Raw genomic sequence first — 18,931 nt, forward strand, 5'->3', positions numbered from 1 at the left:
GACGTTTCAAGCGTAGAACCTGGTTTTAACGCTCTTCTGAAGTTGGGTAAAGCACATTGTCGGAACAGGGAGTCTAATCAGTGGAAAAGTTTGCATTGTCCCAGTATTAGCAAGTCCTCACCCCAACTCGAATAAATTCAGCCAAAACAAAGCGGCTATCAGGGAGACATGCGTCACAAACAATGTACACCGCAATGGCAAATCAATGATGCAGAATGCAAGTCGGTAAAATAAAGTGAAGCATTTGTCTTTCCAAATCCACTTTGCTTTGCCCGTCCTGTAAATTGTCAAGAGCGCGGCCTCATCATCGCAAACTATTTAATTTGCCTTCATTAGCAAACGTTAAAATAGTTATGATCCTTAGTTAAAACTCAGTCAACATGTTAATGTGGACATTTTGCAATGGGAACACTTTTTAAGTTTAAAGGTTCTTCAGTTTTACCCCAGAGAAATGCAACATTGTCCAGAGTGCACGGATGGCAGCTAAAACAAGATTCATTCCTCAGGGTACAGATTGCGGGATGTTAATGTTGTTTTGTGCGGTAAAGTGTACGGGGCAGCAAAACTCATACCCGAGTTCATTGTGAAATCTTTAATTTTTCATTTGTTGCACAAATCCCCAGTGACGGTCTGGTTAATAATTCGGCAGCCACACATCTGAATCTATCACACCCCCTGCTGTCAATGCTCTGCATCAGCTTTTGTCCTCTTGTTCTGCCTGATACAGACTGCTGCTGTGGCCACTCGGTTGCAACACACATACAAGCTGCACTTTGTATCAAGCACAAGCGCATCTCTCTCTCTTGCTTCGGCACCCTGACGTCAGGCCTTTTTCTTTTTTCCTCCCATCTTTGTAGGATTAAAGTGTAAGAGGGAGAATGATTTTAGCAGCCCCGACCGAGCCGGTGAGCACCTCCCGTTGACTGGATCACCCTCTCTTGTCTGCTGAGAAGTCTTTGCAGCTGCTGAGCCCATGATCTCCCCAGCCATGGTCGCTGTTCCTACCTCGTCCCAGTCTTCAGCGTCAACTGAATGGATCGCCTGTCTGGATAAAAGGTAGGAAAGGAAATGTCAACTGGGAACATTGCAAACACGGTAACAATGCGGTAAGAGATTTCTGAGGACGAGCCCTATTTCTCCGTGGAGAATGAAATCAAACGAGATCATAACAATAGGCGTTTTAATGACTTTGGTCTAGCCCACAATAACAGGCAGGTTGGGAGACAGAGATTTTCTCCCCGATATCTGAACAATTTTTAAATATATAATACGCTTCCAGCGATTTTCCTCATTACCAAAAGCAGAGCCAGTTCGCTGCTTATTTGAAACACACAAGTACCGCGATAGAATGTCGCTATTTTGTATATTTATATCCGTAATCAGTTTAAATACCATATGTATGATGCCTCTATTTAAAGACCTATTAAAGACACCTGTAATTTTTGCAATGAAATGTTCCCAACTTTGATATTTTTGAGGATTTCATTTTGAGTATGTTCATTTGGGAGCCACATGTTTCAGTGGGAATAAGGTGAGCTGAGTTTGATGCCCCGTTCCGCCAGTCCATTTCGAAGACCAGTGGTGAAAAGGCAAGAGAAAGTGGAAATGTAGGCCTACCTTTTTGTACATCAAAGCGATGGTGTATAGTTTGTATACTATAAATAAATAATGCCGCATTATTTATTCTTGGGCAATTGAAGATTTCAGCTGCCCCTCAACGTTTTCTTGAAACCTAAACCCAATATTTTGCTCATAAAATTACACGCAACTTCTTAAAGCTGCATTTCCAGAAACATGAATACTTGACGGCTGAAAGCTTGTTCTTGATGTATAAACATGAAATTTATTACATGATGTTTATTACATTGGTATCTTGTTAAAATGCGCTTGATTTAAAACTGTAGCCAAGTGATTTTCAATGTTTATGTGCATATCTATAAAGCAATAATTCCCAATAATCAGACAGAAAATTTACAAATGCACCTGCAGCTTTTGTCATGCTCCAGTGTGCACATCATTCATTCATTGACATTTTGTGGATTGACGAAAATTGAATGTTAAAATTCACATGAAATTAAATTAGTATACGAATAATATAAGCTCACATGTTAAAATGATAGTTAAGCTCTGCATCAGGCATTCTGTTATACTGTAGTGGATAATAATGTACACAATTTGTATATCTAACACTGAAAACATAGAATCCCTACAGCGCAGAAGGAGGCCATTCAGCCCATCGAACCTGCACTAACACCAATCCGATCCAGGTCCTATCCCCGTAACCCCCATGTATTTAGCCTGCTAATCTCCCTGACACTAAGGGTTAATTCAGCATTGCCAATTATCCGAACCCGCACATTCTTGGACTGTGGGAGGAAACCGGAGCACCCAGAAGAAACCCACACAGACGTGGGGAGAATGTGCAAACTCCACACAGACGGTCACTCAAGGCTGGAATTGAACCCAGGTCCCTGGCACTGTGAGGCAGCAGTGCTAACCACTGTGCCACCGTGCCACCCCATATATATGTAAGGTAGCAATAAGCATTAAAGCTCACTTCAAATTTGAATTTAAAAAGTCAGCGTTTTTTAAATTCTTACCTGAGATGTGGACATTGCTGGCTGGGCCAGCATTTGTTGCCCAGATGCCCTGGCTTGTTAGAGTATTTAAGAGGCAACCATATTGCTGTCACATGTAGGCCAGACTAGGTAAGGATGGCTGATTTCCTTCTGTAAAGGACATTAGTGAACCAGATGGGTTTTTACAACAATCGACAATGGTTTCATTGTCATTGTTAGACTTTTAATTCCAGATTTTTATTGAATTCAGATTCGACTATCTGTTCTGGCAGGATTTGACCCTGGTTTCCTAGAACATTACCCTGGATTTCTGGATTATTAGACCAGTGACAATGCCACTATGCCACCACCTTCCCTGTGTCAGAAGAGAATTTTGGCCTTAATTATTTATGCCCCCTGCAGTTGACTTCAATTAGTGTCACAGTTTAGTAATTGTAAACTTTTGTCTTTCGGTGTCACCTTGCCTCAGTTGATAGCATCTCTTGGGCCAATTTTCTGTCTGTGTGCAGAGAAGCAGTTTGATGCACAAAAGGTCACACAGCTTTTTTTGGAGGAAATCGGACTTTCCTCTGCATTCCAAACCCCGCATCATTTTACTCTGTCTTTTAGTGGATTGGGAATATCTAATGTGCAAAACACATCCCAGTCCCCACTGACTTGGTTACCCATTTTAAATGAAGCAGCACTTCCCCACACACGCCACATGTATTCTAGCACGACTTGTGAACTGCACTGCAACCTTGATCCTGGTGTGAAAAGATCAAAGTGGCCCATGAAGTCATACATGGGTCAGGTGTGTAGTTTGTGAGCTGCACATTTGCGCAGACCGGGTTTTTCAAAGCCTGGAGGAAGCTTGGTAGGTAGCTGGTTCAACCTCTCTCTAGGAGTGGAGTACATAATCTAGGCTGATACTTTAATGCAGTACTGAGGGAATGCCACCTTATTGGAGATACTTGCTTTAGGATGAGATGTTAAACCATGGTCCTATTTAGTAGTCCTGATGAATGCAAAATATTCCATGGCACTATGCAAAGAAGAAAAGGGAATTGTTATGGTGTTCAGGCCAAACTTTCCCTCACCAATATCACCAAAAAATCTTAAAAACACTTTGGGGGGCGGTCTTACCATTGCGCCTCACTAGCCGATGGGCAGGGCAAGCTAGTAAGATTGTGAAAGCTGAGAAATCAGGTTCGTGCCCGATTTTCCACCTCTCGCGATCTTACCAGCACCGGGTGGGAGGCTAAATAAATTATTTAAATTCACTAAAATGCTAATTTAAATGGTCTGGGACAGAATCATAAAGGCTCACTTGCCTGTGTAGCCTCACCGGGGAAGGTTATCTCTGGCAAGGGTCACGTATGGTTCTCCATCAACGGGGACCAGACGTGATGGCCTCGCTGGTAGAACTTGAGGCCATTGAGGGCCCCCAGAGGTCGGGGACAAGGGGAATACCTCTTGGGCACTGACAGCGTGGCATCCTGGCACTGCCCACTGGGCACCCTGGCATTGCCAGCCTGGCACAATGGCAGTGCTCATTGGACACTGGGCAGTGCCAAGGATGCGGGGCCTGAGAGGGCAGAGCCTACTCGGAGCAGGCCAGACTGGAAGCAGGCTGTTCGACATGGAGGGACCACTGTGCACTGTGCACTCTGCACAGCGATTGATGGGGGGACCACTGCCACCCTGCAGTAGCAATTGCCGGGTGGAGCGGGGGAATGCTACGCACTCTGCAGTAGCAATCAATGGGGGCTGGGGAGGGGGACTGCTGCCACTCTGCAGTAGCGATCGGTGGGCGGGTGGTGGTGGCGCGATCATTCCGGGCAGGGGTGAGGTTTCGGTCGGTCCAGGTGGTTGGGGGAGATGGGCAATCATTCCGGATGGAGGGGTTGCAAATGGCCACTGAGCTCCACGGTAGCACGGAGGGGGTGCCGAGTTTTGACCACGGAGGCCTGCCCGCTATAGTAGCAGAGGCAGTAACAGGTCTCTGCTGCTCTCAGTACAGAGACCTGCAAATGCGCAACGGCGACCTCTGCTGCTATCAACCGGCTTTTGGGCGATTTAGGCTCCCCCACTGCTGCTACAGGTGGAAATCAAATCTCGGGAGTTTGTTTTGCACAGAGTGCATAAGATTCGATTGGTGGCCTTGCCGAAAAAACAGATCTGAAACTACCCCGTTTTCCCACCCATTCTGGATTTAGAATTTTTTTGGTAAGATTTCCTCCCCTTTGTTATGAAGTGCTTTGTAATATTCTGAGGGCAAGAAGCTATGCACATGCAAGCACATTTGTACTTCTTTGAACAGAAACAACATAAAGTATGATTAAATACTGTTAATTGCATAGTGCAAGTCACTACTAGCTCTCTTGCTGACCATCTTGAAATTGTGACCCCCTAGACACTGACATACCAACTAATTGCAGGCCTGTCAAAATTGTTAATAATGTTGAACACCTCAATAAGGTAACTTCTTAATCTTCTTCCTTTATGGGATACTTATTCAAAACAAGAAAACAGTACATGTGTGAGACAGAGTGAATGTCACTGGGAATTAGTCACCATTAAGTAATGAAATGCTATAGAGTATGATCATGATCACAGCTTCCAATGCTGACCATGGTATCGGCTGTGTGGCTCATTCATAGCACTCCCAACTCTGAGTTGTGCCTTCAAATTCATGTCTTTTGGGTGGGACATGAATGTGAAATACCTTTTGCCCTATTTCAAAGAAGAGCAGAGAGATTCTCCCCAGAATCCTGACCAATATTTATCCCACAATCATGATCTGCTCATTTTCGCACATTTTCGCTCATTTTGCTGTGCGCAAATTGGCAGCTATGCTTCCTACATTTCAAAATTACTTAATTAGTTATAAAGTATGTTGGGACATCCGAAGCTTGTGAAAGGTGCTATATAAATGCAAGTTTTTTTCCCCCTTTGAGTCATCCTAAGAGCTCAATGCTAAATTGAAATGTTGGCAATAGTGAATACATTTTAAATTAAGCTTTTTTGAACATAAGCCTAATATATAGCTCCATAATCGTAAAGATACATTGCAGCTGAAGGTACAAAAAATAATCGTCTATCAGTGTTACACACCCCGATTGTCCTCAGCTGATCATCGAGGCTGTTTGTGTTGTTCATAGAGAATCGTAGAATTTTACAGCACAGAAGGAGGCCATTCAGCCCAACATATCTGCACCGGCTCCCGAAAGAGCTACTCAGCTAGTCCTATTCTCCAGCCTTTTCTCCGTAGCCGTCTAAATTAACATCACTTTTAAATATGTATCCAGCTCTGTTTTGAAACCTCCTTCGGAATCTGCCTCCACCACTCTCCCAGGTAGCGCATTCCAAATCCCAACGACTCTCTGAGTAAAGAAATTTCTCCTCATCTCACTCCTAGCTCTCTTGCTGACCATCTTGAAATTGTGACCCCCTAGTCACTGACAGACTAACTAGTGGAAATGGAATATCCTTCTTTACCCTGTCAAAATTGTTAATAATTTTGAACACCTCAATAAGGTAACCTTTTAATCTTCTCTGCTCCAAGAAGAATAAACTCAACAGGGGGAATTTTCCCAACGCACCCGCCTTGGGACTTGTAGCATACGGGGTGGTGCGGGGGGTGGGGGTCGACCATGCAAAGGTCCGATGACATTGGGCAGGATTTTCCAGGTTTGGGGTGAGCGTGGCTGGAAAATCCTGCCCAATTTCTCTAATCTTTCTTTGTATCTAAAATTCCTCATTCCTGGTATCATTTTAGTAAATCTCCTTTGCACTCTGTCTAGGGCTTTAACATCCTTCCTCAAATAAGGTGCCTAGAACTGAACACAGTCTGAACCAACTCTAGTCTGAGGAATAGTTTGTAGAGGTGTAGCATCACTTCCTTGCTTTTATACTCTATGCCTCTATTTATAAACCCAAGGATCCTATAAGCCTTCTTAACAACTGTTTCAACTTGCCTAACTACCTTCAGAGAATTATGTACTTAAATTCCACTCCTGTACTCCCCTCAAAGTTGTACCATAGAGCCTGTATTATTTCCCCATGCATTGCCTCACATTTCGCTGCATTGAAATTCATCTACCAGGTGTTTCCCATTGAGTCAATGTCTCTCTGAAGTCGCTCAGTGTCATCCTCACAATTCACCATTCTCCCGAGCTTAGTATTATCTGCAAATTCAGAGATTTTGCCCTCAGCACTCATCTCTAAGTTGTTTATATAAATCAGGAAAAGCAAGGGTCCCAATATTGATCCCTGGTGAACACCACTCTCAACTTGTCTCCAGTCTGAGAAATGCCAATCTATACCTACCCTTTGTTTCCTATCTCTTAGCCAACTTCTAATCCATGCTGCCACTAATCCATCAATCCCAAACATTTCTAATTTGCTAACCAATCTGTCATATGGCACCATATCAAGTGCTTTCTAAAAGTCCAAATACATAACATTCACGACACCACCCACCTCGTCAAATAACTCAATTAAATTTGTCAGAATCACCTTGACAAAGCCTTGTTGACTGTCTAGTATTAACTTTTTTTTCCTTAAGTGTGTTTTTATTTTATCCCATAATATGGCCTCCATCAATTTTCCCACTATTGATGTCAAGCTGACAGGTCTGTAGTTTCCCGGGTTATCCGTTGCCTCTTTCTTAAACAACGGCATCACATTTGTAATCCTCCAGTTGCCGGGACTAATCCTGTGTTAAGAGAGGCCTGGAAAATTTCTGCCAAATTCCGCACATTGCTCCCTTACCTCTCTCAGCAATCTAGGATGCATCCCATCTGGACCTGGTGACTTCTCTGCCTGGAGTGTTGTCAGCCTTTTTAGCACCTCTTCTTTATCTATCATTATACTGCACAGTTGCTCAACACCCACATTTTCAACTGGGCCATTGTCACCATCTTCTAATTTGGTAAAGACAGAAGCAAAGTATTCATTTAGTACCTCTGCCATACGCTCCGTTTCAATGAGCAGTTTACCCTGTTCGTCCCTATGGGTCCCATCTATTCTTCACTAATCTTTTACCATTAATACGTTTGAAGAAGATTTTACTATTTTAGCACAACCTACCATTCTTTCCTCATGCTTCCTCTTAGCATTCCTTATCCCAGCCTTAGCCTCTCTCCTGCATTTGAGATACTCTTCCCGATTTCTATTGCTATTATTATTCCGGCTTGCATCATATGCCTTTTTTTTCTTCCTTATTTTCTCATCAATATCCTCATTCATCCAGGGTACTCTAGCTTTGGATACCCTGTATTTATTTCTCATGGTACCTAACTTGCATCCTATTCATCTCTCCTTTGAAAGTCTCCCATTTTGCATCCACTGTTTTATCCACCAAAATGCGTTTCCAATCAACATTCTCCAGTTCAACTTTTAGACCCCTAAAATTTGTCCTTTTTTTGGTCTGGAAAATCATGACTGATTTTCATCCTTTTCCAACTTAGTATTGAACCTATTTATCTTATGATTTCACTCTGTCGTTCTCCACCTGGTCTGCTTTATTTCCTAGGACCAGATCCAGCACAGCTTCCTTCCTAGTAGAACTGGACATGTACTGTTCCAGAAAGTTCTCCTGTTCACACTGCAGGAATTTTTCCCCCTTCCATCCCCCACACTCTACACTTTTCCCTGTCTACTTTAGGGTAATTGAAATCCCCAACTATCACAATTCTACTTGTCCTGCAGGTTTCCATAATCTGTCAACAAATGCTCTCTTCTACTTCCTCCCTACTATTTGGAGGCCTATAATAAATACTAAACAAGATCACCACCCCCTTCCTGTTTCTCACCTCTAACCATTTGGATTCTAATTCATTTCGTTCGTTCTGATACTATCTTTGACCAAGACTGCTACATCACTTCCCTTTTTACCCACTCAGATTCTACTGAAAACCTTCTAGCATGGGATGTTTGTCTGCATAATGTAGAATCTATGCCATCTGACTATCTTAACAAGGTAGTTTGACTGTTACAATCTTAAGAGTAACAGTTATTGTAAGTCAACCTGCACATATACATAATTTTTTGCCATTGGGATTTCAGAGATATTGATACTGTTAATTCCCTTCCCCAAAGAAAGCATGTTGTCTGATGTACTCTAAATGGTGAGTTACTTTGCTTTCCACACAATATTTAAAGATATTTGCCTGTTACTGAAAAACAAAATCCTGTTGTATACCATCTATGCAGCCACATATTATATCCTATGTAAATGAAATATTTCAACTCAAGTCATCATAATTTTAACAATGGATTTAAAGCATCTGCTTCCTGAGTTAAGCTTCGTTGCACACTCCAAAATGGCTGTCTGATATTGGATGTACAGACTAACTATTTTCATGGCACAACATCGTGGGCCAAAGGGCCTGTTCTGTGCTGTACTGTTCTATGTTCTATGTTAGGTGATACAGTTGATGCATTAGTTGTGTTTATTGACCTGAGAGGCTTTGGCTCTGGAAATCGAGATTGATTAAACATTAATGAATGATGTGATTAATTTTCAAAAGGATTGGCAGTACACCAATAATGTGCTGATGCTGTTGGTAAAAGTAACTTCTGCACTCATCTTAAAAGCTACTGGGACCTTCTAGACTAATTTCTCTAGTCACTGCTACTTTACACAGGCGAAGGCATCAGTCTGTCAGCAGCAACAGAAAATAATTCTTTGCTATTACTGCATTGATTTCAATTAATTATACATAGATACTCATCTATGCCAGGGGTAGTAGTAGAGGCAGGTACAATTTTATCTTTTAAAAAACATTTAGATAGTTACATGGGTACAATGGGTATAGAGGGATATGGGCCAAATGCGTGCAATTGGGATTAGTTTAGGGGTTTAAAAAAAAAGGGCGGCATGGACAAGTTGGGCCAAAGGGCCTGTTTCCATGCTGTAAACCTCTATGAATCTATCTGTGCAATAACTGAGTAGGTACATATGTAAAAGAATAGGAGAGTCTTTGGGTCAATGATCTAATTCAGATTATATCATGGATATGAATGCTAGAGAATGTAACAGCAGCCAAACCTCATTTAGTTTTACTAATTTAAGACAAAGTAAGAGATTTCTGTAAATGGCACTGACTGCTGGTGACAAGTGAACCTACTATGGGTAACATCATATTTAGTATTGTTCTTGACTTTCTGTAGTAACTAATCCAGGTCTGTGCAGGTGATCAAAGCTGTGATCTTTTCTGTTTTTCTCTCTGGCCTGGAGCACGGTTATAATGCTTAGATGCTGCCTTGACCTATCCGGCCTGTTAAGGTCATTGTTTAGATATACATTGTGCAGAGATTGGCCTGAATTTACTTTCTGCTTGGTGTGGGGAGATTTCAGATTTCTAAACGCTTGTAAATTTACAGCTCAGAAACAAAGTGTATCTTTATTCTGTTTAACACTGTTAACAGTTTGACACTTTGAAGCTGATGACTTGAATGTAACAGATGCTTCCAAAACATTCTGTAGGTCTTTCAATTTTCTCCCTCTCCTCTGCTGAAAATCACAGTTTCATTAGAGAGAGATCTTTGAAAAAAAACACCATGTAAACAAAGGTGATTCAGTATTTTTTAGTAGATTTTCCCATGTTTACCTTTGCACAAAGCGTTGTTAGTTCGTTGATAATAATTCCACTTACGATTTGCACCTACATGTTTTTATAACAAGCTTTACTACATTGACAGATAATAGTCTGCCGTATGAAATGGCAGATACGTAATTAAACCTGGTTCCCAGGCTCCACTACCTCGAGAATGCTCTGATCCCCAAGAGAACAATGTAACCTGGTTCCCAAGTTTGGATTCAGGGATTAAATAGAAAACTCTTACCATTATATGACAGTTTACTGGGATGTATCACATTCCTCAATATGATCTCCTTCACCTTCAGTATGTACATTTAATACTCATTCTGTCAGACGTGGAATCCATTTATAAACACTGAGCAAATCTCTTCGGTATAGAATACATAAATGTACCACATTCATTGTAAGTGGTATATGTTACAGTAATTATAAACTTTATTGTTTCCCGCATTAGATATTAATAGAATAAGTATGAATCCCCTGGACTATTTTTCAATATACATTGAACCATGGAAATTAATTTTGATTTATAGGGCGAACTGCCACAGAATCAAACTGGCAAACTTTCTCAAAAAGCAGATGTTAGAAATCTGAAATAAAACCAGAAAATGCTGGAAGTACCCAGAAGGTCAGGCAGCATCTATGGAGAGGGAAACAGAGTGAATGTTTTAGGTTAATGACCTTTAATCAGAACTGGGAAAAGTTAGTCCAACAGGTTTTGAGTAAGAGGTGGGTGGAAAAAGGGACAAAGGAATTTTGTGATAGGGTAGAAGATAGGAGAGATTGAATGACAAAAGAGTTAGTTCCACAGAATGGGGATGGGACAAGAAAAGAAACAAAGACCAAAAGGTGTGCTTTTGTCTGAAAGCAAAACTAAGAGAAAACTCAAAATAAGCAAAGGAAAGGAAACAAAATGGGGGCACGGAGACTATAGAAATAAGTTTTCCCAGCATTTCCAACCCAGTATCTCTGCTGGCTACAGACTGAACTACTGAGCTGATGGAATTGCAGATACATTCTTAATTGGAAGTTTCTGGTCATATAACTGCCAATCAAAGCTACCCCAAGGGTGTTGGATGTCTTTACCTGTGGCAAAAATGTCTAACTAATCTGTTTCAATAAATGGGCCAAGTACATTGAACAAGAATAATAAAGAAATACAAATTTTGTCATTTTCAGATGGATTGGATGGAAGGTTGGATTTCTAGAACAGTTAATGAAAAATATGTGACATGATTAGGTTTATTTTGGTGATAGAGGAATACCTTCTTTAAGCACAGTATTTGAGGAAAGATCTATTGGTCTTGGAGGGTATGCAGCACAGGTTTATCAGAATTATACTGGTCTTGGAGGGTTAAAATATGAAGAGCATAGAAAGTTGTGGAGTGACCTAATTTTCCATTCCATTGATGCTTTGCCTGAAGGCACTTCTTTGGTTCATTGGCTGTTGATGCTTCATCCTGTTGACAATTTTTGTTAGTGTTATTTTGCCATCACCTTCCACTCTCTGAGGCAGAGCAAGGAAACAGGTCCCAAGTCTGCCTCAGCCAGAATGGCAATTGAACTCACACTATTGGCATTGATCTGGACTATGCACTAGTCATCCAACCAACTGAGCAAACTAGCCCCATGGTGATTTGAGTAATGTGTTTGAAATGTTAAAAAGATTTGATAGGATTGATAAAGAGAAACTTTCCTCTGTTAGAGAATCAAGGATGAAGGGACATAATCTTAAAATCACAGAAAGGGTAGCAAAAATCTGGAATTATCTCCCCCAAAAGACTGTGGATGCTGGGACAATTAAAGCTGCCAAGACTGAGATTGATATTTCAGAGAAGATTCACCGGACTCAATCCTGGGTTGGACGGGTTGTCTTATGAAGAGAGCTTGAACAGGTTAGGCCTATTCCCATTGGATGTTAGAAAAATAAGAGGCGATCTTATTGAAATGTGTAAGATCTGGAGAGGATTGACAGGGTGGACACTCAGAGTGTTTCCTCTATTGTGAGAGACTAAAGCTAGGGGACATAGTTTAAAAATAAGAGGTCTCCCTTTTAAGACAGGGGTGAGGAGATTTTTTTTCTCCCAAGTGGTTGTTGGTGTGTGGAATTTTCTCCCTTAGAAAGCAGTAGAGGCTGGGTCATTGAATTTATTCAAAGCAGAATTAAACAAATTTGTGTTAGACAAGGGGGTCAAGGATTATGGGGGGGCAGACAGGAAAGTGGTGATGAAACCACAACCAGATCAGCCATGATCTTACTGAATGGTGGAGCAGGCTCCTATGTTCCATTGGTCGGATTTTGCTCATTAAGGATAATGGGATTTGGAGCAAAGGCAGGAAAATGGAGTTGAGGTAAAGATTATATATTGTCAAATAGATTGGTAAAGAATATATATGAAGACTAACTGAGTGATAGAGCAGACTTGAGTGGTTGAATGGCCTACTCCTGTTCCTACATATAGCTAGTAAAAATCATCAGTTTAAGGATTATCTGACAGTTTATTCACCATTGATGACTGTTCCTGATGCTGGAATTCTCACACGGATTTGGAAGCTTGGGAAGGCAGTGTGAGAAATAGCTGGGACACAGCCCAAATATAGGTAAAACAGAGTGATATGGAAGCTTAAAGACATTAGAAAAGGCAGGAAGGTGGTAGATTTGAGCTATGGCAAAGTCCTTGGAAGCATAGATTTTTTGGGAATGGAGAAATTGTCCGCTCTCTCGTTGAACCTACATCAATTTCAAAATTGAGGCAAATCATCAAGGATAAAACTTAATTACTCAGAAACGCAACACGAGAAAAGATCATATGCCACCTTTGAGATTGATTAGTATCTGTAATCTTGTGATTTGACACTCTTTTGCCGAACAGCTATATCCAGTATGATGATGATGGTATGTGTTTGTGAGAGAGAGTGGGGTAAAAGTAATGAGGAGGTCCATGGAACATGTGGCAGTCTTGATCAGCTCTTCACTAATTGACTGTAAGAACAATTCTGTTTTTTCTTCCCGTTACAAAATATTGAACAGTGTTTTTAACAACATCATCCTAGGTACTCAAATGGAAAAAAGCCATGGCAACAGATTTTGAACCTCGGAGGGAGCGATTAGGGCAGTAACCCAAAGTTCACTTTTTAGGATTTTTAAAGGAAGATAAAAAATTGTATTGACACAGGGGTTTAGGGAAGGAATTCCACACTGAGGGCCCAAGGTGACTGCAACCTCTGCACCGAAGTAAGAAGATATAAAGCTGGATGATATTCCAGAGACATGGTGGGGCAAGACTGTTGAGAGATTTGAAAATAAGGTTGAGGGTTCTTAATCTAATACTTTGGAGTCCGAGCAACCAGTGTACGTCAGCAAGTTGAACGTAGTTCATGACATCTGCTGCATTTTGAACAAACTGAAGTTTCTGGTTGTGAGGCCAGGATTATGGACGTTTAATGAATCAAATCTGAAGGTAATACAAGAATGGTTAAAAGGAGGAGTGGAACAGGATGATATTATGAAGGTGGGAATAAATGGTCTTGGTGATACATAGGATTTAGGTTTGTGGTTTTGATCTGGCTCTAATAGGATGCTAATACTTTGCATGGTTGTTGTAGCCCGAGTAGCTAAACAGGAAAGTGGAGTTACTGGCAAGGGAGCAGATTTGATAATGGGGACTGAAAATGATAGCTTTGATCTTCCTGTCACCCAGGAGCAGGTTGCGACTCATATTTTGTGGATGCTGTTTTGTCACATTTCCATCCCTTGCCTTTTTCTCCACACAGTAGCTTCCGATTATTGCTTATGGCCTATTATTGCACTGGTGTTACGAAACAGTCATTTCAAGTTTAAAGACTCATTTGATCTCCTGTGGTATCAAAGTGGTTCAAATCACCTCAGATTGATTCTGTCTTGACAGGCCAAACTTCAAAAGATAAAAAAGCCATTAACGCAAAAACGTTACATCCTTTCCTCTCTGATGTGCGGTGGTACATTGTGAACCTGGGCATTGTGAAAGTTTCCAGCATCAGGCCACAGCAGATTGGAGTTCATTAAGCATCTTAGAAGGTAGCATTTGTAGATCTGGGATGTGTGCCAAAAATAACAGTGCATCATTTAATCAACAAATATTTGCATTTATATAGCACCTGGACGTCACAACATTGGGACTTCTCAATCATAGAACTGTAGAAATTTACTGCATCAGGGTGGCCATTTGGCCCACTTGGTCTGTGCAAGCTGAAAAAGAGTTGTCTAGCTTAATCCCATCCTGCAGCTTCCAGCACATGGTCTTGCAGATTCTGGCACATTACTGCACACACAAGTGCTTTTTAAATGCGGTGAGGATTTCAGCCTAGACCATCCTTTCAAGTGGTGAGTTCCAGATCCCCACTCCCCTCTGAGTGAAAGCATTTCTTCTCAATTCCTCTCTCATCTTCAACCAATTACTTTAAACCGATGCAACTGATTATTAACCTCTCTACTAAAGGTGGAATCTTCCGGTACCACCAGCTGCTGGAATTGTGGTGGGTGGGTGCATGTAATTTAGCAAGATATGTGTTTTCAGATAGTGGGATAAAACTTACCAAAAAATGGTTCCGACGAGAAAAAGGTGTGTTTCTCTCCAGAGGAACACGCCAGTTTTCTCTCCAGATCTTACCATACTCTGCCACAAAAAATCAGGTAGGCGTGTTTCACACCTTCATGTACTGGGCCGAGGCCTCAACACGGTGGCAAAGCCTGGCTGCTCTGAGATTGGGCACCATGTTTAAAGGGTGCCCCAATCAGACCAAAATCTATCCCCACCCCAACCACCACAGAGGTCTCAGGTGCTCCCACCCCCCCCCCCCCCCCACTCCCCCCCCCCCCCCCCCCCCCCCCCATCCCACCCACCCCAACCCCCCCCCCTGATTGGACAATGTTGGCAACACATTTGCATATATTAGCATATCATGCATGCTCATTAAAAGGCCACCTTGTTGGAATTAAGTTTGTTCTCCAAATTAAGTTCCTGACCAATGAGAATTTAGAATGCTCAGTTTTTATGACGGTGAAATAAGTAATGTGCAGCTAGCAAGCTTCAATTCTTCCTCGACTTTGAGGGCCGCCGATGTTGCTTTTGTCTTACTAGGGACCTCACAACTTCATTCATATTGAAGTTGTAATCAAGACTGCACATGGGACGCAGGCTAAGCAGAGAGGGGGGATGGGGAGGGTGGGTGAGAGTGTTCGGGGAAGTGGGGAGTGAGAGTGTCTTTGTGGGCAGGGTTGGTAATGTTGATGGTGGTGTCCTAGGGGTATGAACTCAAGGTAGGAGCAATAGGCGGCACAGTGGCACAGCGGTTAGCACTGCTGCCTTACAGCGCCAGGGACCCGGGTTTGATTCCTGGCTCGGGTCACTGTCTGTGCGGAGTCTGCACGTTCTTTCCGTGTCGGCGTGGGTTTCCTCCGGGTGCTCCGGTTTCCTCCCACAATCTGAAAGACGTGCTGGTTAGATGCATTGACCTGAACAAGTGTGGCAACCAGGGGAATTTCACAGTAACTTCATTGCAGTGTTAATGTAAGCCTTATTTGTGACTAATAAATAAAATAAAAAAGGAGGGAACAGTCCCAATCAGCAGAGGGAGTGGGATGTGGTAGGGTCACAGGTCCAGGGTGAGAGTTTGATAAGTGAAGGTCTTATCAGCAGAACTCTCAGAGATGAACTAGACGTGAGGGGCCAGGAGAAAGGTAAGGGGTGTCGGTTCTGAGAGAACAGAAGGCATGTAGAGGTGGCTCGTGATACGGTCCAGGGTAATGGGGGAATGTTCAAGGGCGACAGAGGAGAGAGAAATAGTGGTATTGGCCGGGTCAAGGGTGATAGCGGAAAGTTGGTGGGTTAAAGGGGGAGGGGAGAATGTGGTGGAGTGAGTCTATAATGGGAAGCACACCATTTTCCAAACCTGACCGTGGCATGCAGTTAGTGAGTCAGTGAGATCCCTTGGATTGGGAGGAGGGTCTTTTTAGGTGGGTGGAGTTCAAAGTTAGCATAAGTGGCCAACTAAAGGGACATCCTAATAATTATATAGCAACTGAATGTCACCCATGCTCAGTTGTGTTCTCTCTATGGTGAAGTCTGCATTTCGGCAAGTTTGTTCTTGACTCGTGGGTCTCAACATTGAGGTTCCAGTAAAGCGTGGAGCTGTTGTTTATCCTGTGCCATTTGTCATGAGTTGCAGTCAGAGGGAGGGAGGTGGACACCTTCAAGGGGTATGACTGGTGGTGGCAACCAACTTGCGATTCCAAATCTTCATCCTCCCAGGTGAATGGTCATGCATGACAAGGGTTCATGTCGTTAGTCTTTCTATGTTGCTAAGGGAATAAAGATTTGAGGGTAGTGGAGACAAGCAGAATAGTGTCAGAAGGAGACTTCTTGCACATGGCTCTCACCTGATCAAAGAGCAATGTGTCGATATGCATTCTTGTATGAATGGCAGGAACACCCTTCTGTGGTCCTCCAGTATATCCTTCACCCGGAAGGGGTGGGACTCAGATGCCATGCCTAGACGGAGGTGAATGGCTTAGAACTTGCCTGCTGCTTTTGAGATGGAGGGAAACCTGTAAGGGCTTGCTCACTTTAATGTATCACTTCAATTCATTCACACATCCACTGAGGCATTGATGATAAGAGGCTACCCTGCCTTGGTAATGACTCTCCTTCAGATGAGGAGAAGGAGGGCCCATCGCAAGATGGTACAGGGACAGAAGGAGAATGGGCCTGAGCAGCATAAGGCTTCTATTAGGTCAAGATGATGGTGAACATGGTCCACTACACTGGTGAACATTGGCCTGACCATAGGTGTACTGCAGGCAGTATTCTCGTCTAGAGATAAGCCAAAGGTGATGCTGGAGGAGCCTTCATATGTTCTAGATATGATTGCTCACATCTGTGTAATTCTCCTGTATGATCTGTGGCTGCAAGGGCTCTGGAGGAGTAATGCGGAGCTCCTAACCTGCATTGAGTGAATAACTGTCCAGGGATCCTTTAAATGAACCAGGATCATGGATCCCATGAAGTTACGGAAGGGCAGGTGACTTCCTGTCTGACTTGTCACAAGATTCACCAAGCTCCTTGTGGATAAATTATTAATGAGATGAACAGCGGAGGATCACACGTGTTCAGCTGTCCTGCTATCCAGTGGGAATTCTGCCACCAGAGTTAGTCTCCAGAAATGGAAGACTCCTCCCTCAGTGTAATAGCCTTTAGCTACCTTATGATTTTTTACACTTCAATTAAATTTCCCCTTAGCCTTCTCTGTTTCAAATAAAACAACCCCTCAATCTTTCCTCATAGCTAAACATTTCCAGTCATCCTATCTCACCCTGTACCCTGTCTGACACCCTCTTTGGGTATCCTGTCTGGTACCTTCTCTGGCACCCTCTGTGGTACCTTCTCTGATACCTTCTCTAGTATCCGCTCTGGCACCCTCTCCAGTACCCTTTCTATTATCCTCCTTCGTACTTGTAGTGTCTACCTATGCTTTCAGCTCATCTGCTGTGTTCACTAGACTTCTTGCATTGAAATATACACCATTAAACATCACTAAACTCTTTTGTTGTTTAATTAGAATCCCTACAGTGCAGAAGGAGGCCATTCAGCCCATCGAGTCTGCACCGACAACAATCCCACCTCGGCCCTATCCCCGTAACCCCACATCTTTACCCCGCTAATCCCCCTAACCGACGCATCCTGGGACACTAAGGGGCAACTTAGCATAGCCAATGCACCTAACCTGCACATCTTTGGATTGTGGGAGGAAACCAGAGCACCCGGAGGAAATCCACGCAAACACAGGGAGAATGTGCAAACTCCACACAGTCACCCAAACCAGGAATCCCAGACCCCTAGAGCTGTGATGCAGCAGTGCTAACCACAGTACCACTGTGCCCCAGCCTTTGTTTCATCTCACTTCAACACTTGCTTATTAAGTTTTCACCTTCGATTTCCAGCTTTGCCTTTATCCTTCTGAATTCACAGTCAAGTTTCCATCACCCGGCAAGTTTGTTTAAACTCCTCCACAGTATTAGCAAGTCTCTCTATGGTGATACTGGTCCCAGCCCTGCTGATGTATAAACCATCACCTCAGGCCAAATGACCTCAGGAATGTAAAGCCCTCTTTCCTCATGTATTAATTCACATTCTCCTCCTATTTCTGTACTCAACAGCATGTGATATTGGAAGAAGTCTGATGATTACAACCCTTGAGCTCCTGCTTATTAACTTATTTCCTAGCTTCCTAAAATCTGGCTGCAGGATCTCACCCCTTTTTCTACTTATGTCATTGGTACAAAATGGACCATGACCTTTAACTGTTCAGCCTCTCCCCTCGGAATCTTCTGTAGCTGCTCAGTGATGTCCTTGACCCTGGCATGAGGGAGGCAGCATATCATCCTAGATTCACCTCTGTGGCAATAAGAACACCCTTGACTATGGGATCCCTTATTTGATTTGATTTATTATTGTCACATGTCTACCTATGCTTTCAGCTCACCTGCTGTATTCACTAGACTTCTTGCATTGAAATATACACTGTTAAACATCACTAAACTCTTTTTTGTTGTTTAATTAGAATCCCTACAGTGCAGAAGGAGGCCATTCAGCCCATCGAGTCTGCACTGACAACAATCCCACCTCGGCCCTATCCCCGTAACCACACATATTTACCCCGCTAATCCCTCTAACTGACGCATCCTGGGACACTAAGGGGCAACTTAGCATAGCCAATGCACCTAAC

At 42.7% G+C, this 18,931-nt stretch overlaps 1 protein-coding gene across 1 annotated transcript in view; it reads left to right on the plus strand.

Annotated features, from left to right (window-relative positions):
• The first annotated feature begins 718 nt into the window (after nucleotides 1-718).
• The window catches only part of rapgef4a (Rap guanine nucleotide exchange factor 4a), a 284,780-nt gene continuing 266,567 nt past the window's right edge, over nucleotides 719-18,931 (plus strand). The window contains exon 1 of the mRNA XM_078228399.1: nucleotides 719-1,056. Coding sequence (XP_078084525.1) covers nucleotides 974-1,056 — 83 coding nt within the window. The 5' untranslated portion in view covers nucleotides 719-973. The remainder of the gene's footprint in view (nucleotides 1,057-18,931) is intronic.

This window comes from Mustelus asterias, chromosome 14, assembly GCF_964213995.1.
Source record: "Mustelus asterias chromosome 14, sMusAst1.hap1.1, whole genome shotgun sequence".
Classification (NCBI taxonomy): Eukaryota; Metazoa; Chordata; class Chondrichthyes; order Carcharhiniformes; family Triakidae; genus Mustelus; species Mustelus asterias.